General features: G+C 38.6%; 1 protein-coding gene across 5 annotated transcripts in view; it reads right to left on the bottom strand.

Annotated features, from left to right (window-relative positions):
• Positions 1 to 23,953, bottom strand: part of GRB14 (growth factor receptor bound protein 14) — a 125,338-nt gene that overhangs the window by 51,908 nt on the left and 49,477 nt on the right. The window contains exon 1 of one of the 5 annotated variants that reach the window (XM_012135485.5): positions 15,945 to 16,159. The exons of the other annotated variants lie outside the window; for them this stretch is intronic. Within the exon in view, the coding sequence (XP_011990875.1) occupies positions 15,945 to 16,007 (63 nt within the window). The 5' untranslated portion in view covers positions 16,008 to 16,159. Of the gene's footprint in view, positions 1 to 15,944; positions 16,160 to 23,953 lie in introns of those variants that run through there. 5 annotated transcript variants of the gene reach the window in all.

The raw sequence follows: 23,953 nt of genomic DNA, 5'->3' as shown, positions 1-23,953 counted from the left end.
GAAAGTCTTCCTTGACTGCCCGTGGCTTTGTAATGTGCCCCTTTCAGTGCTCTTATTTTATAATTTTCTATTTGAATATCTTCCTCTTCAACTGTACTAGTAAGCTCCTTTAAGGAAAATCTCTATTTACTTGCCATTTGACATGATATCCCAGGGACTGAGCCCAAGTAAATGTATGGCTTAATAAAGATCTTTGGAACAAATGAACTTTGTACCCGTGTAAAATGTTTTGCACATAATACTCAATGCATATTTGTAAATTTTAATTTAGAAAAATTTTTCTGTTGCAAAAGTATAAATTGATCAAATTTTAATGCTCAGGAAATTAAAATTTTTCTATTTTTCTTATAAATAATCCTAGGTAAGAACTGACAATATTGCCATCAGCTGACAGTTCTGAGTTTTGAAGTTACTGAGGCAGCTATAAGGTCATTTTATATCAGAAAAACTAAGAAATAAAAATCTGGAGACACTGCCAAAATCAGATGCGAGTGTCTGAGCCCTCAATTCTATTCCTTCACTTTAGGGTTAATATGTGTGGCTCACTAAGATCCCAAGATCTATTTGGAATCTCAGTGTTTCCTGTGATTGCAGCTGGGTAGGCTGTTGTTCTTACGTCTGCGTCTTCAGTGCCTTCAGACAAATCTCAGTGTCACACAATTGCTGAGGTGCCAAGAGATGCCGTCCACCGTGATGCTGCGGCCAAGCACTGGTGGGAGCATTTGCCAAAAGCAACGTGAAGATGACCAGTCCTGAGAGGAGAAGATCTGCCTTGGGGCTGCTCCTTCATGAGAAACAATGATAAGCCACCATTTCAGTACCCTCAGAGGCCACTGCCCACTCCATGCCAGGAAACAAGGGCTTGGGAGTGAGCTGGTAGCCACTGGACAGGTTCCCTGAACTTCCTGACTACTTCTATGCTTTCTTACAGTAAACTCCCATCACGTAGGATAACGGAAGCATGCCTCTTACTTTTTATGCTCTATTGTTTATATCAGAGGAACTACGAAATGAAAATCTGGAGATATTCTGAAATCTAAGCCAAATTCAAGAAGAGAACAAGAACAGAGCAAGAGGTAAATGTTGGGGAAAAGGAAAACGACATCTAACCAACCAAGAAATGCCATTAATCTCTTCAGTTGATGTTGCTACAAATTTTTAAAAAAATAAAGTTGCTAAGAATTGAGACACATAAATTTAGAAGGATAAGGCTAATTTAAATTTCTGGAATAAGTGCATGTACTCATTTTTTAAATAAATAACACTTGCTAGGAGAAAAACTCAATATTTTTGCTTGAACTTCATTTCAAATCCTTCTTAAAAAAATAGTTCCATTTAATGCTGACATTTGTTCAAAATACACATTTATCCACGAATGATAAAATTACATTTTTGGTTGATATTCCACAGTCCTTGTCATCTCTCAGATCTATTCAGTATGTATGAAAATCTCCTTATACTACCAATGGAGAGGCTCTGTTAAAATGTCTCATTTTTGTGTCTACTTATTCTCCTTGAAATATATGAAAAGGGGAAAGAGAATCTAACCCTTAACTCTTTAGTAGGTTGAATATGCCCCTTGTCAATATTATTACTACACTAAACTTTCCTATTTAAGAAAAATATCAAGTCATAAGTGAAACTACATGACTACTACAGATTTAAACTAAGCTACAAACTTTTGTGATCATACAAAAACCAAATAGCAGGGTTGCTCTTAAGAATCATTAGAGCAAAACAGTGCTATCCTATTTAAATCCTCCATATACTGAAAGATAAAAACAGAGAGATATGGAGATCATATAATCATGCTATTTAATAAAGGGATATTGTACATTTCCAATTGAGTGAGTGAGTGAAAGTCGCTCAATCGTGTCCAACTCTTTACGACCCCATAGACTATACAGTCCATGGAATTCTCCAGGCCAGAATACTGGAGTAGCTAGCCGTTCCCTTCTCCAGGGGATCTTCCCAACCCAGGGATCGAACCCAGGACTCCCGCATTGCAGGCAGATTCTTTACCAGCTGAGCTATCAGGGAAGCCCATGCAGTGGCCCAAATCCTCAACTTTCTATATAAAGTAAAAAAAAAAAAAGGGGGGGGGTAAAAAGAAGTCATATCAATTGATCCATGAGATCATCTGCAATTGTATATTAAGAAGAAATCCTCCTGGAACCCTAAAGAAGAACAGGAACTGTCTTTGTCTCATCAATGAGCAGACACTTGATTAGCAAGAAGACAAGCATTGTTAAGATCTGTCTACAACATCCCACCAAGATGAACAGAGACAGCTCCGGAGGACAACCAACAACACACAGGCTGTGTTGAGGAAGCCCTCAAGTGTCACTGTAATCTTGAAAGAGCAGCCTTGGCCTTTAGAGTGGTTTACAGTTTAAACTGCTCTGGGAGCAAGTGGCATCCAGCAATGAAAACGTAATATAAAGACCCAGTAGCCCCTGCAAGAGGACATGCTGGCATGTGGATGGAGCAGATCTCTGTTTTGGCTGACATCCTTATCACGGCAGTTTATATACTTTACACCCCAACTCCCCTAGACTGGCCCTTCATAAAACAAAAAAAAAAGTGGAGGCAAGAGATTAAAAAATTAACATAACTCATTTCGACAGTGGTAGACACAACAATGTTCAAATTTACAAAGACAGCAAGAAATGGTTAACTTCAGAAAAGAAATCTGAAAGCCTAGGGACTAAAAGAGACGAACGACTTAAAACATAAGACAAAGGCTATTGCCGAAAAGCAGGGACTGTAGTTGAAAGTCAGTCTGATATATACTGCTTTGCCCTCAAAGCACACAGAGTAGTCATCTGTTATTTTCCCCGGAAATTCTGATTCTTAGAGCAGATTATGTGCGAAGCCTCAGGAAAGCCCTGGGCAGAGGCTAAGCAGTCAGCCTTTCTCCTCCTTCCTGAAGACTCAAGAAAGTGATGGAACAGGATGGCTAGTTCCTTTCCCAACTGGATTCATCCTAGAATATGGGGAAAAAACTCAGGATTGTCATCTGGGCATTTGGCAATACCACAGAGCAGAAAGGGGCACTGGACCCATTGGTAAGTAACTAGCTACTTGATAACCTTCCCCCATTTATTGCTTTTTTCTTCAGAGAAAAGAAGAAAAGATGATAATCACTCAGCAGGTAAAAAAAAGCACAGACTAAGCATAACTACATGAGCAAGAATCTACAGGATGAAGCAAGAAACCTTTTTTAAAAAAAAAAAAAAGAAGAATGAGCAAAAGAGAAGGAAAAAGACCATTGGATATGGCCATTTTCTGTGTCAAAGTTTCTATTTTGGGAAAAAAATTAAATTTGATTTTTAGATTAAGTACCCTTAAATTGGAGAAGGAAATGGCAACCCATTCCAGTACTCTTGCCTGGAAAATCCCACAGATGGAGGAGCCTGGTAGGTTACAGTCCATGAAGTCACAAAGAGTCGGACATGACTGAGCGACTTCACTTCACCCTTAAATACCACATGTAATATTTAATTAAATATAAGTTAAACACTATCATTTAAATACCAAGATCTTACTAGAATGAAAATTACCTAACTTTTCAAAAGAAAGATAAATGCATTTATTGTACCTATTAATTATATATGTTTATATATAATCATGTTTATATGTGTTTATATATGTTTATATATAATTAATAAAAAATAAGGAACAAGGTAAAGTCCATAGAAATTTGATTTCAACTAGGTCCCAAAGTAAAGCTTATTTCTACTGCTCTGTAAAATTTTATCGTCCAAGGAAAGCCAGATTATAAAGATATCTTTTAATGCTTCAGATTTTTTTCTCCATTATTTTTAACAGATAGGCAATGTACCTAAAACAGTGAAATATTTTTATATAGAGGTCAGAGTAGCCCTGGATTTTTACATTCTTCTAAATAAGGAACGCAACGTCCTAAGATAAGAAGAGACAGATATTTTGAATTAAGCAACTCAGTGCGTTCCCTTGAAGGAAATGGCAAATAATATATTCATTCTTGCTTTTTCCAAACCTCTAGCAAAACATTATGTTTAAAAACAAAGACTGTTCCAAAAGATCCTAACAGTTCAAGAAAAGCTGTTGCTTCCTTATTGCTACCCTTCATATTTTGCTAGCTGTCAAATATTTATTAAGAACAAAACAGTACATAGTTTGGAGAAATCAGATAGTAGGGACTTAAATTCTTGTCATTAGATGAGACATTCAGCAACATATTTTATTTGAGCATGAGCATTACATGTTCAATTAGCTATCAGATATTCACTCAGAACAGAGACTGTCACCAATATCAGAATTACAAGAAGTGACTGACATAAACGGGTCCATTTCGTACTCCGGTGGCCCCTTTCAATTTTATTCCCTATGAGCCTTCCCTTATTCTCTACCTCTGATCATATGTTTCTCAGTTTCTTTAAACAGCCACGCCCCTTCCTGACATGGGGCCTTTGCACCTTTTACTACCACTGCCTAAAACACTGTGCCTCCACCTTCTGCTTCTCCTCCCTCAGATAAACCATCCATTCTGTGGGGAAGTTTTCAGTGCTCCTCCCAGCCCTTTGTTTCATGTATGCATACGTGCAACTATGTGATTACTATCCATCAGCTTCCACTACTCAGCATGCTGCATGACACCGGGGATGACGTCAATACGTGATTCCCACAATGTTCCTCCAGCAGTCAGCACAGCGCCTAGCACAGGGAAAACACTCCTTTAGCGATGACTGATACCATCATCAACGGCTCTGTAGGAGACAATACTAGGGATTCCAAAACAGTAGCTTGGAAACCTCACAGGGTTTAAAAACTTCTAGGGGAAGGAAGGGCCCACATGAGACCAAAGAGAAAACACAGGCGAAGTTTTCAAGAAATCGGCAGACTCAACAAAGGTGGATGAGATGACATCTCTAGGACTTTGTGAGAATTTGAAAAAAAAATAAAGACCATATGTGTGGAACAAATATCATGAGCAAAAATACTTGGACTGAATAGGCAAAAACTATGCATGAGACAGGAGATGGAAGACTCAGGTGAGACGACAGAGACCGAGTTCCCAGGCCTATGGAAGAAGTATCTTGGCCCAGCACTGCTGGACACTGGTTTCCATCAGTGCGAACAAGCGAGGAGGGCACCCCAAGAGTGGATCCTTTTAATATACACAGATGACAAACTACCTTTTTTTCAATGGCTGGAAATAGATAATTAAGTTTTTAAAAGACAGTTTTACTAGAATAAGATTATCAAGTGGTAAGAGAATGATAAATAACCACATGGCGATCTAATCATTTGGGAACAAGTTCAGTTACAAGTAACAGAAAAATCTATTTGGCTTATTAACCAAATAAAAGTTTTGATTTTTTTTTTCTTTTTCTCACATTTGAAAACAGGGGTGGACAGCTCAGGGTCTGATGAGGCCGTTCCATCAAGTAACTATGGATCCAGGCTCTTTAAATGTCAGCTCACAATCCCTCAAGGTCACAAGGTGGATCATCCCCACACCACCTCTGTAAAAATCCTCAACTAGCAGGAACATTAGAGTGCGTGCCGGGACAAAGAGATAAACTAACTCAGAGTCAAAGCATCTGTGTGGCTGGGGATCCATACAGATCTTCTGGGCATTTCATATGAATTCAGAAAGCCAGGATGAAGTTTTTGCTGTATGAATTCATTTCCCGTCTAGCATCAGGGCCTGAGGCCCAGTGTGGCCTCACTACTGGAAATGTCCCAAGCCTGGCATGGCAGGGGAGTTAGCACTGCCCCACCTGACAATCTGGATCGGTGACACTGGAGAATCATGCCATGTCTAGGCTTCCAACCAAGAGAAGAAAGTGTGTCTGCAGGCAAAGAGGGGCCCAGAAACTCTCCTTCAAGCCCCTTTGCTCTTCTCTGTTCTTGATCCCTTCTGCTCTCCTTCTCAGGACAAGATCCAGGCAGAGTGCTCATTCCTCAGACTTTCTCCCTCAAGGATAGCAAAAAAGACCCTAACTCAAGCGGGTGTCCAATTTTATAAAGCAAGATATCAGAAGCCCTTTCAGTGTGCTCTGTTATGTGGTAGGAAAAAGGGCAAAAGAAACAGCTCCAATTTCATTATAAAAGAAAGTAAACATTAAAATTAAGTCTAAAAATATCCCAAACCGTGGACACACACATATACATATGAATATATTCATGTTATTTTAGGACCTAAATCCAACACAAATAATAAAGAGGGTCAAAGCATAAATCCCACTCTAATGTTCCCAGTAACTTCATCAAAGGAGTGTTCTCTGAAGCCTCAGTGTTTTTAAAACTCATGTAATTCCTGTGACGATGCCAGTGCTGACTAATTCATCTTTGAAGTGAAAAGAAAAAAAAAAAAAAAAACCTTCACAAGTGCTAATGCTTATTCATATTTAAAGCAGAAAACCACTGGTCATGCTTATGTTGGACACAATGTTATTCCAGTATCTCATTTCAGTTTTTCAGCAGTCGTTTGTTCCCAGAATAACCATAAGACATGCCTAAGCAAAAAAGTTAATAACTGTTTCTCACAGTGAGGAAGAAGGACAAGTAGGGGAGGGGCAAGGGGAGAAGAGTTTAGAAAAGGGGAGAAAACATGAGGAGAGGAAAGAGAATATTTATGAGAGCCCAGGACCCATCAGACTTTTTGCTGTAAATTTTTGAGCTGCCTGGCATCAACCGAAGCATTTTTAGAACCTTCCTGTTTCAGTGGTTTTCAAAAGCACATCTTCTCACATTTAACTTCTCTGAACCTTAGGGGTAACTTATCATCAATGGTTATGGCATAGTTTAATTGGAAGCATATAAGATAATGATACTTTTTGTGATGTAGGGTGCCAGAGAATCAATGAAATATGTGATATTCAGTCTTCTGATACACCTGCGGGTATTATTTCATGAACTTTTAACAGCATGCATATCACTTTCTAGACCTAACATTCCCATATTGTGATAGCACTAGGGAAAACTGATTTATATCTATTTTTTATAATTTTACCTTTTTCTCACTTTTCTAAATATTTCTTTTCTATCAGTGCAAAGCATGTGTATCAGTATAAAACATGTATAGTTCCTTAAAATAGAGTAGGAAATGGCGACCCACTCCAGTGTTCTTGCCTGGAGAATCCCACGGACAGAGGAACCTGGGATGGCTATAGTCCATGTGGCTGCAAAGAGTCGAACACAGCTGAGTGACTAAGTACAAGTACATTCCTATAAAAAAAAATGGCAGCAATACTGTTAGAATTATAAAATACTTAAGGCTGCCAGGACTCTTAGAAACACCCACTGAAATCATCTCATTTTACAAGTGAAGAAGCTGAGACTGAAGAGAGCCTGACTTGCCAGGGGATCCATCTGCTCACTGGCAGAACCTACCAGGGAACCTATCTCTGGATTCCTACCTGGTCTTTCCAATCTGCTTACCCAACTTTGCGGTGCTGTTTTGACAAGACATCTTGGATAAACACATTAGATAATTGAAAACCCAAATATGCAACCATATGCAAATATGGCTCAAAGCACCCAGCTTTCTGAATGTCAAAAAAGTTATTCTTTGTGTTTCACATTTTTCAGCACAACTTGCCAGAAAGAAAAAAAAAAGGCATATTCAGAAACAGCCAGCAGAGGGAGTCTTTATTTCTTGGTGCAAATAAAGAAAACAGGATGCTTTGAAAGTTGTTTTGTTAGCCCTTTAATATTTAATATTGCTTTATTATTATTGGGCTTCTCTGGTGCTCAGTTGATAAAGAGTCTGCCTGCAATGTGGGAGATCTGGGTTCAATCTCTGGCTTGGGAAGATCCCCTGGAGAAGGAAAAGGCTACCCATTCCAGTATTCTAATCTGGAGAATTCCATGGACTGTATAGTCCATGGGGTCACAAAGAGCTGGACACGACTGAGTAACTTTCACTTTTTTCACTTTTATGATTATTAACCCTATAGAGGTCCTGCTTAAAATAGTTGTAAGCTTCTAACAAATTTAAACCTATTTTTAAACATTCTGAACTATTTGAATTTTTAAGATAAATCATGTCTAAATCTTTAATAAGAAGTGTTACGGATGGGGTGGAGGGTGGTGTGTATATATTTTTATATATACATATACATGTCACTTCTGGTGGTATATAATATAAAGTCCCCTTTCCTGGAACTCAAGCTGATCATGGCAAAATTTTTGGAATGATCATGGCAAAATTTTTCTTCAAATCCTGATAAAACTACCCCAACTAATTTGACTTCTGAAACTATAAAATAAAACTCCTGGTATCTTCACAGACACAACTGAATGTGTATATCCAAATGTGAAGTCCAATTAGGAAGCTATAAACAACACAGGACAATGCTGTTTTGCCAAAATGGTTTTTTAATCCCTCTTTTGAAACTGTCTTAAGAGCAAGCATTTTTAATATCCTATGGGAGTAGAAAATCTTTATCCTTTCAGAGAGCTTAATAACTGAAATAACCAAAAGTCTTACTTCTTGTTTTCTGCCAAAAAGAGATTCTTATTTTTTTAGATTTGGCTTAGGGTGCTGAGGCATGGCCAGGAGAGTCAGCCCTAAGACCGGCCCCGAGCAAGAGTCTTAGACTGTTAATCAGCCCAGCTATTTTTAATCTGCTTTCATTGCCAAAAGTGGACCAGACATTGTAGTTTGCAAACTAATATGAGGTATGGCCCTCATTCATGCAGAGGTTCAGACCAGGTGCTTGAGGCCATTAGTGGACTCCAAAAATCTGCTCTGTGATCAGATCCTAGACCACCAGCTTATCAACTATGAGTCTTAGATTCCTCATCCTGTAAAATGGGCAAAGTGACAGCAAACTCATAGCAGTCTGTTCATAATAGTGACTACTATTATACAGTTTTGAAAGCAAAATAAGTCCCAAGAGATTTCTACTGAGGTCCAATGAACTCTCTCATATGGTTTGATCACTATATCTTTAAGGCAAGATTGAGTGCACATCAAGGAAAAAATAGCTAAGAGGGCAAAAGACAGAGTGATTAGAGAAAAAAAAGGTGAGATTTGTCCAATGAGCAGACTACAGGTGGGCTTCCTGGCAGCTCTGCTGGTAAAGAATCCACCTGTGAGGCAGGAGACCCCAGTTCGATTCCTGGGTTGGGAAGATCCTGGGAGAAGGAATATGCTACCCACTCCAGTATTCCTGGACTCCCTTGGTGGCTCAGATGGCAAATAATCCACCTGTCAGACAGCAAAGAATCTGCTTGCAATGCGACCTGGGTTCAAGCACTGGGTTGGGAAAATTCTGGGAGGAGGGCATGGCAACCCACTCCAGTATTCTTGCCTGGAGATCCCCATGGACAGAAGAACCAGGCAGGCTACAGTCCATGGGGTTGCAAAGAGCTGGACATGACTGAGCGACTAAGCACAGTACAGCACAGACTTCAGGTGAGAGGCAAGGGCTTGGCAGCTGCAGGGTGGAGCGCACTCTGCAGCCTGCATGCGCCAATCAATTCTGACAGGCAGTCCCTGTGCAGGCAGGGCTCACCTGGGCTCAGTCCTGCCTCATCACTCATTAGCACTGTGCTTTGGGTAATTTCTCCAAGCCTCACTTTTCTCATCCCAGACTGGGTTTGCCCACCAATCCTTTAGGGTTCTTAAGAGGATTAAAGAGACCATGTAATTAGTGCTGAACACAGTATAGCTGCTTTTATTTCTATTGGTATATGTGGATGGCAGGGAGTGCTCAAAACTGCCCAGGGCAACAAGCTGGGGGGTGGGGTTGGGGTGAAACAGAGCTCATGAAAAAGCAGGGTGGACCAGCTAAAACGGGCCTTGAGTGCACGGCTTCTCACCAAAAGGTATGGAACACAGGGAAAAGGAAAGGAGTGCTACAGAAAGACAAATACAAAGAACGAAATGCCAATAACAGGTCAGTATCAAAAAAGCCCAATTTACTTTTTTTTTAATGTGTTTATTCAATGAATAGGAATTATATCTCAGCTTTGTACATTCCTGTGCTGGGCAATTGAGTCTAGTGATGATCAAAACTGATACAGCCCCTATCAGCATATAGCTCACAGTCCAGTAATGTCCCCTCTGTCTACTGAGGCAATGTCTTAACACTAGGTACAACTGTACCTCTTTCAAATGTTACATATAACCCAGAAGTCCCTGATGGATAATCCCTCGGAGGGTGAAAGGGGAAGTTATCTAAATACCTATCTTATTATATTTAAAACTATATTCCCAGATTTTTAAGAAAATATTCATCGGCATATAATAGTTGGATTAAGTTTTTAAATTTAAATTAGAGTCTTCATTTCAGAAAGTGAGCAGAGGGAACAAGAATTTGAGAGACATATTGTCTTTTGTTCCCTGGCTGCACAGTATCAAGGACAACTACTTTTTGGTTGATTCATTTGTTACAAGAAAATTTTTGGATACCTATTTAACAGGATAGAGCCCCCCCACCACCACCACCATTTTTAATAGGCAGATTTTAAACTGTTTATGAAACTAGTAAAACATGCCAGATGAGGGGGGGGAAAAAAGAAATTCACATTTGTTGAGCTTCTACTACATGTCAAGTACTTCTAAATATTTATCCTATTTAATCCTCACAACTGCTCTGTGAGGAAGCACCATCATTCCCAAGACAGAGAAACTGACTGTTAGAAAGGTTTAAAAAGAAGACACCTCAAGTCACAGCACTGATCAGTGACAGAGCTGAGTTCAAACTCAGGGTTTCCTGACTCTGAAATAGAATCTCCACTCTATCACACTTCCTAAAAGTGCACTTTTAGGGAAAAGAAACATTCTGTAAAAAAAAAAACACAAAATCCATTCATCTATGTGGTACCCTTCCAGGGTGAATATGCAACTCTGTTACCCTGTATAAAGATTAAAAAGACAGAAGAAAGATTAAGGTTTACTGGGAATGAGAACTCCAAGCAAATAAGCAAAAAACAGTACTCACTACCACTTCAAGACCCCCTTTCAAGCAAGACAGCCACCGAAAGTCAAGATACCATCTGTGATCTCAGGTAGCCTCCCCTTCTCAGGAAATCTGCTCTCTCCCTACTTACTAGACTTTTACTGTCTCCAATGAAGCAATAAAATATATTTGTTCAAAAAGCATAACAATATCTTATAGCTGGCATGACAATAATCAAAATCTAAGGGATAAACATTTTCTGCATGCCTTATATGTAGGAGGCACTTGACAGCTAGTTGCCCACAAAGAACCATCCTCCGTATCTCCTGATTCTGATGAGAAGGGCAGCGTGTGGAGTTCAAGGCCTACATTGCCAGGCTTCCCTTGGATCCAGACCACGTGACACGATCCTGGCCAGTAAGTGATGAGCAGAGGCTCCTGGTTATTCCCTGGTGGCCCATTAATAACTGACAGAAGTAGCCTGTATGCCCTTGGTTCCTCCCATTTTGTATGCTAGGAATGTGAGCCGGATGACTAGCGATTTGCAATTGTCTTTCCATAAAAGGAAAAGGCACCCACACTAAGGATGGTACAATAGAAAGCAAGGTGCTTGGTTGCCTGAGGACACTGCAGGAAGGCTAAGTTAGCTTTGGACCAATTCTTCCTGTAAAGAGAAAAAAAAAAATCTCTCCCCTGTTTAATACACTGTCATTTTGAGTTTTCCGGTTACATGAAATTAAATTCAGCCTGCAACTCAGAAAGCACTTTATATAAAGTCTTTTCCTTAAAGGCGTAAAATCTAGTTATAAAACAAACTACACCAAATTTTGAAAACCAAATAGAGCAAGATATATAAAAGATATATGAGGTCCACAAAGAAAACTAAAAGTCAAATATGAAAAGTCAGAAAGTTCAAGATACCTAAGGATAAGATAATAAGACTTCAATATCATAAAAGGTGGTAATGAAACTGATGTCACCGAGCAGGCATGACTGAATTGAGGAATGAGTAATAAAGGTATAGCTAGTGACACCTGAGCCAAGACACCATCAAGACAGATGTGATGAGGATGAGTCTTAGAAGGCTTCAGGATGGGATTACAGCCTGAGCTGGGACACAGCCAATAGCCTTTGGGAAAACAAACAGGATCGTGGAGTTGTCTGTAGGCCACGGAGCACATGTCAGGGTGCAGAAGTACAGAGGGCCAAACAGCACACCCTGCTTGGAGCACAAGGAGGAAAACCACACGCAGGAATGGAAGTTTCATTCAAAGCTGGGGAGACGCCTGTGGATCCAGGTCCTGAAGCACAGTGAGTGCTACATATTTACAAGTTTCTGGGCAAAATAGTGACATGAAGATCTATCCTTCGTTCTTTACAAAATTGTTTTTAGAAATTCAGAGCAATAAAAAAAAAGAAATTCAGAGCAATAATTCTAATTGTATGAGGAGAGAAATGAATACAACAAACTATTCTCTTGTACAATAGGGGAACTGGATCATTTAGTAAATGGCCTTGCTCCATATTATACTCATGAATTTTGGATTTTCAAAATGATTTGAATCTTATGAAAAATATATTCTAAAAAGTATCTCTTATTTCTCTGAGATTTTGGAAGACATGTTAGAATTTTGTGTGCCTTTGAAAGTCTCCTGTAATTGTAGTATGAATTAAGAATGTAGAAATGCTTGGAAACATAGTTTGCAAAATAATTTTCATTCGATAGAGGTAGAACCCTTTCTACCCACAGAATCAAAATATGGACATCTGGCCTTCTGACCTTGAAGTCCTTCTATAAAAAGAATGTGAATTTTATATTGCACTTAGTGTAAGCCTTATAATGCTTCAGTCTTTTGTTAACTCTCTGGGACCTTAAAATAGTTTATTGATGTAATGAACCCAATTAGAGCACTGGGTACAATTGCCTTTCCATCTCTCTCTCTCTCTCATTCTCTCCATTCTCCTCTCCCCTGACTATTTCTTTCATACACACACACACACGTGCACACACACACACACTCATTTTATTGCTCACAATTGCTTTCTGAATAAAATGTTTTCTACACTAGAACATATGGGAGTTGGTGGAGGTGCAGAGGAAGATGAAAGGATTTGTCTGAGCTAATTTCAGACTAGAAGCTGAATGGCAGTTAAACACATCATAAGGCAATTTCATTAACATATTAATTCAGAAGGTAACACATATCTAATAAGAGAAGCATACTGGAAGTCACAAGACCTAGATTCTATTTCTAGCTTTGCCACTGACCTTCTGAGTGACCTTGCCTAATAAGTCACTCAACACCCAAGAGACTCAGTCTTCTCATCTGAACAAAAAAGGCATAACCTAGTAGTGATCTGAGAAAAATGCTATGAGGTAAAGAACTCACTCAGCACATTTGATGAGGATGTGATCATTTCTGAGAGAGATGATGAAACTTTCTTCAATGGAACCTTGATTAACTACTAACTAGAATCAAGGAAATCAGATCCTAATAGAATTAGAGAAAATAAAATGTTCTTGCCAATTTACTTCATAGAGAGTCCACACAAATACCCTATTCCTCAAAGATCAAAATACATTTGATCTGCTACAAAAAAGACCCATACCATATTATGAGCCATGTTAAAGTTCAAGTTCTCAATCCATCTCAGGAGGTCGTATACCCAGTTAAATCATATGCACTTGCTGATAAGAAACTTACTCCTTAGCACTGATAGGCATTTCCAGAAATGTCCTCAGCCTTTGAAATGATTAGGATTCCAGTTGGCAAATTTTTGCAAGCACCACTCATTCAGGTTGAGCAAATTCTATGCCAAACCTGTGGAAAAAACACCTACATTCTTTGGAAAAGGAAGAGCTGCCCCAAAATACTTTGAGAAATGTTTGTATTAATTTGTATCATCTTAAATTATGGTGCATATAGAAAATGACAAGTTAATTACAAGTACAGAGTAATTTCCTATCTTAGGGAAAAAAAGGCATGGTGTGACCAGAACAGATGGATATTTTTTAGTCAGAAAAACACCCAGTTCCTAAAATAAGATCAACACTAAGATTTTCAGAACAATCTTATAGACAATAGGTTCTCTGGGGATTAAAATGTTGTGAGAAAGAAATAGTATTATGTATTTTCAGCAAATGATGTGCTAAATTATATGAACATCTAATATGTGCACTCACAGGAAAGGAATAACATGGACTTGGGCAAAGGGAATTTTGACTTATGTAATTATTATAATAGAAACCTGACTAGAGGCTTATTATAAAAGACCAAGAGAAATCACAATGATATATCTATTGGCAGCTCAGACTTAATATTAATTATAATCATAGTAATCTTGTTTTGCTACTTACCAATCAGAGCTGGATGTTATTTACTCACACCAATTTCCCCTAGACTAACTGCTCCAAATACTTGAAGATGACAGCATCTTTTTCTAATATTTTATACACTAAGAAAATAAGAAATGGTTTAAATATTTTATTATAGTTATAAAAATCCAAATACTTGATTCACAAAATTATAGACACAAATAAGACTGAAGAGAGCACTTGATGAAAATCTCTCAGCAATTATATTGCAGGTGAGGAGGTAATGAGGCCAAGTTTAAGTGACTCGCCCAAGGTCATACAGCTAGGAAACGGAGAATCCACGTGGCATGCTTTCCACCACACCAACAGGTCATGCAAAAAATGCCACATGATGAAAGTTTCTTGGTTAATCCAAACTGAAAAATTAACTGGATAAAGAAGAACCCAAACATAAGGACACAGACATGATATATGCTATCATATCTTTTCACATCCCCAGTGACTCAGGAAATCTATATAGTCATTATTAATATACTACTAAGTCTAAATCAAAATAAAGCTTCCAGCTCAAAGCAAAATATTTTTAATTAAATTTGCTCAAGATGAGAGAAAGACATCAAGAAAGATAAGAACAAATGTTGGCAAAATTATCATATACTATTTCATTGCCAAGTAAAATGTCCCTGGTGAATAAGTAGTCAATTGGATAAGAAAATAAATTAAGAACAATAAAAAGAGACACTTCTTAAAAAAAAAAAAAACTCTAATTGTAAGATTTGTCATTTTCAAATAAATTAAACCATGACATCTGACTTAATGAAATACACTGATAGTTAACCATTAAAAGTTAGGTATGGAAATAACATTACAGTTTCTAGAGTCACCAAAATCATTCAAAAATTACAGTGCCAAAATGTGTTTTGGTGCTTTCTTTTTTTATATAACAGATTTGATTCTTTAAGGATTTCAATACATGCTTCTTATTTGGTGCATTTACAAGAGAAGTTTAGTATATTCAGCTTTACTTAAATGCTACATTACGTGGTGTATTTATTACCTTATGAAGTACAATGCAGCGAGTGAGACATAGGAATAAACTTTACAAAAAACCTAATAGACAAAATATTTTCACACAAAGGATTGATTGCATTAATAATTAACAGAAAGCCTTTTCACGGGGTAATTCAATGGAAAGTTTTTCTTAAGCAAGAAAGCAGAAACTCAATAGAAATGGGTAGAAAACTGGAGGCTAATAAACTGGTGCCATATGTTTAAATAGTAAAACAATTACACAGTCCATTCAACAATGAAGATGGATATATTATGAATTATGGTGAAACAAAGAAACTGCTCCTTAGTAAACAAATATAAAACATAATAGCTAGCAGATTGCCTATTGAACTAAAAGCAAAGAGGCCTGAAGTTACAGTAGAAGGGGAAAAAAAGAAAGAAAAAGCTTCAATACAGTCTCTAAATCACAATGCCCTGAAATTGAGACCAAACTGCTTTCACATGGAGCTTTTTTACAACAGAGATGTGCTGGCCCTGCTTTTTTTCCCCCCCCTTAGTCTAATTTCAATAATCTGTCCTTTAATCACCTACAGCCTCAATGAATTCTAGCCCCTCTCAGGATAGGTAACGAAAGTGACCAACACACTAATAAACACAGTTACAGGAAGAAAAAAAAAATGCAAGAAGAAGAAAAGAAAAAAGCAGAAGTCACATACCCTTTTCTGGAGAACTATGGGCGTTATTGCAGGCAGAGTGACTCTTCTTGCACTCAAACTCATGCCTGTTCTTCTCAGAGGGATCCCCTCCCGTAGATCATGGACGAAATGAAAGAAATCTTTTATAGTTTCTCCTTGGGAATCTCGGGCTCAGTGCAAAGAAACAACTAGGAAAGTAATAAATGTCACTCTGCTTATGTGATTCCAATCTACCCAAAGCCAATTAAGGATGGCTGTGGGACAGGACAAGGCAGCGACCAATCAAAGCCCAGAAAACTCCGCCTTTGTCCTTGGAAACACATTCTGATACTTTTGTTTATGATATTTAAAGAACCAGATTAACAGCCATCTAGTTCACTTAACTTTTTTTTCCAAAACAGTGCAATTCAATGCCATTCTTTGTTGACTAGGCAGTTATGTCTTTACTAAAACATTTCAACATATGGCAGATAAGAAACTGTTTACATTGGTGTATTTAAAGTGTATAAATATGCAGATGCACTAAATTTACTTATGCTACTCATAAAAGTGATAAATGGGTCGATTGAAACATGTTATATGAGGCACAAAAAAAATAATGCTGAAGTTAGAGTCGGTCCAAAATTGTTCATTTACAAGTTATAATAAAAGGACTCTAATATATACTTAGGCATTTCATCTTCTAAGCAGCTAAATTTTTTTGTTATGAACCTTTCAGCTACCCTTGAAGTTACACACTTAAATATTCCTGTTAAATACAACCTTAAGAATCAACCTAAATAATAATGTTAAATATAAACAGGGCATTAAGCTACAACATATCAATTGGAAATGCTAATGTTTTTTAAAAGCACAGATCTGTGTAACTAAGCATATTTCACTTAATTCAAAGCATTTAAACAATAATCATGCTTAAGGCATTCTCAAAATTTTAACAAGCATTTTGACTTTTGTCTTATAATAACTAAAAATTGTATTTCAGTATTTTTGAGGGTTGGAGAATGGCCCATTTCTGGTTAATGAGAAAATTTTCAATAAAGTCTAAATGAAGAGTAAGAGAAACACTCAAAAATGACCAAAAAAGTATTACAATATTAAAACTAATCTAGTTTTTATAATTATAAAACCTCTTCTGGACTAACTCCTCAACAAGCACCTACTCAATGCCCTTCAGTCAGGACACAGGGTATGATGCACTGTGCTTAGCATGAGGGGCGCTCCTCATCACTTGATCACAAAGTGGTTGTTGCAGAAACAAGGCAAAATGGAAGATTCTCAGCAACTCAGGCACAAACTTTCCATTTCATTGTCTAGCTGCTACGGGCAGGGTTCACATGGGTGTGTTTTATATGCGTGGTGATCTCATACTCCTCAAAAGAAAAAGACACTACAAACTCTAGGGTTCCCTACTTTGAATTTCAAATCCTACACAGATGGCTCACAATGGTAGTTAGGGGTAGGGGGAAGTCACTTAATAAAAAAGTCTCAGTCATCTAATTTGGGGGCATGCATTTGATTCCTATCCTATTAGGTTTATTGTGGTCTTTTTTTTTTTCTCTCTTTAATTAAAAAAAAAATTTACAAGTTTGAGTTGGTATCTGCCATACAACAAACACAAATCGGCCATAATTATACATATATCCCCTCCCTGCTAAGACTCCCTCCCCTCCCCAAAACCCAACCCTCCAGATCATCAGCAAGAGCCAGACTGGGCTCTCTGTGCTACACAGCAACTTCTCACCATCTATCCATCTGACGCCCAACAGTGCATACACGTTGATGCTGCTCTCTCCGTTTGTCCCACTCGCTCCCTCTCCCACTGTGTGCACAAGTCCATTCCCTACATCTGGGCCTCCTTTTCTTCCCTTCAAATAGGTTCATCAATATCGTGGTCTTTTAAAATAAAACTACCAACAAAAATTCTACTAATATTGAGAGGAAAGTCACCATTTGTGAAGGAAGCTTTGGGTTTAACCTTGAGTCACTTTTTCGGCAGGCACACAATAACAAAGCCCACTGTAACTACATAGTTTCGAGATTACTATCTGTAGTTTTTCTTTCTTCTTTTCTCAATTGAGTCTTTGAATATTACAACGAAGCGTTATCTCTGGTCTCAAAAACATTTCGACCATAATCGCAGTAATTCATTCCACTAAATCTTGAGGCAAAGTGCCTACTATGTGCTAGGCAGTGAGTTAGGTGGTAGGCGCACCCTGATAAGTAAGGTATGGTCAACTGCTTTGTAGTGGAATAGACACTGATTTTTTAAATGAAAAATCACATATGTAACTTTGTTCTGTATTTTCCAAGTCTCTATAAATGTGTCATCATATTTTCATAATTTAAAAAACAAAAACATGATTTAAAAAAATATTTTAAAAATTTTAAAAAGAGGTGAACCAAAAAAAAAAAATTACATTCAGTAATGGACCCTCACTGTGATTAAATGCCAAGTACCAGGAGTGCACCATCGTGACAGGCTTCAAGGAGGAAATGACATTTGCTCTGAAAAGTGTTTAGGAGACAAGAATATACAGAACTTGGTAACTGATGGAGACACAGAGGGAGCTTCTCAAAGCTGACTGCAAGTTTTGAAGTCTTGGCGAACGGAGAGTCAGAGATGCTGTTTTACATCACACAAACTTTTCAAACACTAAAATGAATCCTTCAAGTCAAAACATCATCCGGGCTCTATATTCATTGCAGTACAACATCAGTTCAGTTCAGTTCAGTCGCTCAGTCGTGTCCGACTCTTTGAGACTCCATGAATCGCAGCACGCCTGCTCTTAAAAAACATTCAAGAGACAACAAACTGCTGAAGTACAATAGGTCATCTCTTTGGAACTCTTGAAAATTAAAGTTTACAAATTTTCAGGGAAAACCATGAGGGGTGAAATGTGGCGTTTTGTGACTCGTTTCCAAAAAGATCTTTAAAAAAAAAAAATTCACATATATTTTTCACAGTCAAGAGGCTGAAAAGACTAATGAGACACTGCACTTAATAACATACGAGGAGTCCACTTTTCAGCCATCCTTTCCAAGTGTTCCTAGTGACTGTTCTTTATCTTACTTCCTAATTATTGTAGACACTGATTCAAAATTTAACTTTCGTCTATGCTTTTTACCACTATTATGAATGGTTTGCATACTCACTAACCTTGTCACCTGAGCCTTAATTTCTTCAGCTGCTGCTAAATGGGAATATAAAGCTATGGCCAACAATTTGGGGATTGCTATGAGGGTCAACGATGGCAATTCTGTGTAGGATCTGGAAGAGTGCAAGGCAGGGGCTGTAAAATATTCCTTGAACTGCTCCTGCAAAGGACTGGGCCGAAGATTCCTTCTCCTTAGACTGTGTCACAGATCATGGTTTCCAAAATTCAATTTTGACATAACAGGGTTGCAAACAATATAGTATGGTATAAAATGAAATATTATAGAATAGCACTGGATATTATTTTGTTCTTTGTTCAGTACTTTGTTAGAACCAGAGTGAATTCTGTCACTCAAAATAATGTATATCAAAGTTTCAATCTGAATTAAGACTAACAAAAAATAACAGATAATAATACACATTATGATGATAATAATATATAAGGGAGAACCCAATATGAGCCAGGCATTTAGCTAGTTTTCACTGAATTCTCACAACTTTATAAGGTGCACGTGTGTGCTTAGTCACTCAGCTGTGTCAGACTCAGCAACCCCATGGACTGTAGCCTGCCAGGCTCCTCTGTCCATAGAATTCTCTAGGCAAGAATACTACAGTGGGTTGCCATGACTTCTTCCAGGGGATCTTCTTGACCCAGAGACTGAACCCGGGTCCCCTGCATTGCAGGCAGATTTTCTACTGTCTGAGTCACCAGGGAAGCCCACTCTATGAAGTAGGCACTAGCTATTCAGTAGATGAAAAAAAGAGCAGATGGCTAAAAATGGTCTCAGAATTAAGCACATATTGCAAAAACTTACCCAAATTCACAAAGTACATAAGTCCATCAGTCAAGGTGAAAACTACATCTGGCCCTCTCCAAGACACTACTATTCTACTCTACAATTTTCTCTCCCACATTGTACTACATAATTTGATGTATAATTAGCATAAAATGTCATCTTCATACCACTCTTTTTCTAATGTACCTAAGCATTCATTTTACTATCTCACTTAATAAATACACATGGGGTGGGGGCTTTAGTATCCATAAAATATGATGCTATTTGCTATCGGGAGTTCAGAGTTGATAATCCCTGATACCTATGTAGCAGAGGAGCTGACACATGGCAACGTGTAAACACTTGGTCAAAGTAGGATACAAGGTGGGATCCAGGCAGAAGGGATGCAGCATAAGCACCGATCACCCTCTAGGTTCCAAGCCTGCCTTCCAAGCCTCTCCTTCCACTCAACATCAACGACAGCTTCCTGGAACTCACTTAAGCATGTTCAAATTCTACCTCTTTATATCATAATGTTCTCTCTCTAAAACCCAAAGGCCTCTCTAAAACCTTTCAAGGCCTCAAAACCTGTCCCACCTCTTCTGCAAGTTTCACTGGTGATGCATCAGTCAAGCATCTCTCTCTCTCTCTCTCTCTCTCCTTTTTTTTTTTTTTGTACAAGTTACCTTAGAATTGAGAGGTAGAGAACGTTCTATAAAGCAGGCATTATTTATTCCCATTTTACAGATTCAAGCCATATCCATCTTTTCCAGACTCTTTACCCTAGTTTAGTCAAGCTTCAGCTACTGTTTCCTAACATTCTATATTATTGAGAATGTAGGCTTCTTGAAGGTAGGGACATGTCTTTGTTGTTGTTGTATAGCAGCTACTGCTGCTGCTCCTAAGTCGCTTCAGTCATGTCCGACTCTGTGCGACCCCAAGGACGGCAGCCCACCAGGCTCCCCTATCCTTGGGATTCTCCAGGCAAGAACACTGGAGTGGGTTGCCATTTCCTTCTCCAATGCATGAAAGTGAAAAGTGAAAGGGAAGTCGCTCAGGAGTGTCCGACTCCTAGCGACCCCATGGACTGCAGCCCACCAGGCTCCTCCGTCCATGGGATTTTCCAAGCAAGAGCACTGGAGTGGGGTGCCATTGCCTTCTCCTGTTTAGCAGCTAAGACATGCCTAACTCTCTGTATCCCGATGAACTATAGCCTGCCAGGCTCATCCGTCCCCGGGATTCTCCAAGCAAGAATAGTGGAGTGGTTTGCCATTTTCTTCTCCAGGGGATCTTCCTGACCCAGGTATCAAACTCACATCTCCTGAGGCTCCTGCATTGGCAGACAGATTCTTTACCATCAAGCCACGAGTGACACCCAGGGACATGTGTAACTTCCCTTTGACCAGCACTCTACTGGTCAGTCTACTCTAGTGGCTTTATACATGCAGGAAAATGCTGTAATAAATGCTTCCTGTTTACTAAATCCTACAAATACTTCTTTAGGGGACACATCGACCAATCTCCTGTCTCACACAAAACAAAACTTGTTTCCCCCCTTCACCTTCACCATGTCCCTGAATACCATGCCATTATGCTACCCAGTGGGGTAGCTAATTGCCCCTCCATATTCATTAACTCCCTCAAAGACGCAGATCAAAACTGGTCCCTCCAAGAAGTCATTCCGTGCATCTGAATTATATCATTTCTTGTTCTATACTTTTTTTTAGGGCTTAAACTTTTCCATTTCTCATGCCTTTTTCTGTACATACTAATAATTGGTTTTTTTTAGTCCCTCTTCACTTTCTGCCATAAGGGTGGTGTCATCTGCATATCTGAGGTTATTGATATTTCTCCCGGCAGTCTTGATTCCAGCTTGTGTTTCTTCCAGCCCCCCGTTTCTCATGATGTACTCTGCACAGAAGTTAAATAAGCAAGGTGACAATATACAGCCTGACGTACTCCTTTTCCTATTTGCAATTAGTCTGTTGTTCCATGTCCAACAGTTCTAACTGTTGCTTTCTGACCTGCATATAGGTTTCTCAAGAGACAGGTGAGGTGGTCTGGTATTCCCATCTCTTTCAGAATTTTCCACAGTTTATTGTGATCCACACAGTCAAAGGCTTTGGCATAGTCAATAAAGCTGAACCGTGCTGTGATTCATGGGGTCTCAAAGAGTCGGACACGACTGAGCAACTGAACTGAACTGAATAATTGCTTTGATAACTAATAAATCCTTTTGTAGGCCTTAGTTATTTGCCCAAGGAAAATATAATCCTTACGGGTGGGATGCAGGATTTCCCTTCCTGTGCTGCTCCCAGAACACCCAGCAGGGTGCTCTCTGTGCATAGCAGGCATTACGTCACAGTCAGTGTGGAATGACGACTCACTCTGGTCACATGGTGGACAAGCTTCCTTTCTCGTCTTAACAATTGCTAGCCTTATGATTTATTCTGAACAGAAGCACAGTCTTCTTCACAGGACCGTTTGGATATTCTTCTGCTAACTGACAAAGTTCTGGGCTTCCCATGTGGCTGGTGGTAAAGAATCTGCCTGCCAATGCAGGAGACGCAAGAGAGAAGTGAGTTCAATTCGTGGATTGGAAAGATCCCCTGGAGGAGGAAATCCCCTGAAGAAGGCAACCCATTCCAGTATTGTCTGGAAAATTCCGTGGACAGAGCAGCCTGACAGGCTACAGTTCATGGGGTCACAAAGAGCTGGACATGACTGAGCAGCTGAGCACGCATAGTCCTGTCAGTGGTCAGCAGTGTTGCCACTAAATTTAACTGCTGTCCTAAGAACAATGGATTCTGAAAAATCTCAAAATATTTTGTCATAACAGTTAATTGCAATAAGTAGTCTAGATCTTTAGATACAAACTCAGTACTTCTAATCCTATCAGTTCATCTTACTCAAATACCCTTTGCTTCCCTAGGTATATGACACAGCATCATTCTTTATATTTGGTGGATCTGCTTGGATCTTCCTCTATCTTACTTTTCCTCCTCCACCTTGACAGCGCTTTCCTTCCATCAAAACTGCCTGGTCTTTCTTACTGATTAAAACTCTGATAGAAAGTTTCTTCTTTTAGAGAAATTACTAAATGACTTTTGAGACTAATTATGATAAATATTACTAATCTACAGGTCATTCAAGTATTTTTAAAAGTGCCTAGGTATTCTTTCTCCAGATGACACAGTTTTCTAGGAGCATTATGGCTGCCAACCAAGGAGGCATAATGTACTGCGCTATCTACAAGAGGGTAAATGGACACACAAAAATAATTATAACAATGTGTTAAGTTCTTTAACCAAGTATACATAAAGTTCTGGAACCATGAAAGAGAAAGACATGAATTTCACCATGAGCAAGCAGACAAGCTCCCCAAGTAGACAAAATATTGAAGAATGAAAGTAATTCCAGATAATGGAAACATATACAAAGATGAATCTGGAACAGCATGGGCCAGCCAACAATGGTCATTCTATGTCGCACTGAGAAGTTCGACTTTCATCCTCAAAGGTAGCAGCATTTGATCAGATGTGACCTTTATCTTAGTGTGGAAGATAAACTGTGGAATGGTGACTAGAAGGAAGAGAAAGAAAAAGAGAGAAATCAGTCCTGAATGAGTCCCAGAGAGAAATGGAAATTATCAAGATAGAAACCAAGATTTCCAAGATGACAAGGAGGAGAAACACAGGATCGAACAGTAAAAACATTAACAAATATAAATAAAACTATATTTTCCCTGTATATGAGCTTTCAACATAAATTATAATTTAGAAAAGTATAGACTATAAAAAGATAAATGTCTTATCTACCCTATTCAAATTCCATATAGTTTAAGGGTCTCATAAGAAAAATGGAGCAGGAAAGTGGACAAAAAACAAACACTAACTTTCTTCATGCCTCCAAAACCTTAAAATAACAAGAAGAAGGAAGAAGAGAAGAAAAACGAGAGAGAATTTCCTTGCTAAAAGAAAATAAGGCATTTCTTTCTTTTTTTTTTTTTTATACCATGCTGGGATACAAGAAAGGTACCTTCAGTATGCCATAAATTAAAAGAATTTCTGAAAGCTAGAGGTCATTGAGATTAGACTGAT

Source organism: Ovis aries, chromosome 2 (genome assembly GCF_016772045.2).
Source record: "Ovis aries strain OAR_USU_Benz2616 breed Rambouillet chromosome 2, ARS-UI_Ramb_v3.0, whole genome shotgun sequence".
Lineage (NCBI taxonomy): Eukaryota > Metazoa > Chordata > Mammalia > Artiodactyla > Bovidae > Ovis > Ovis aries.
The sequence above is the reverse complement of the archived record's forward strand: the minus strand, read 5'-3'. Positions and strand labels throughout refer to the sequence as shown.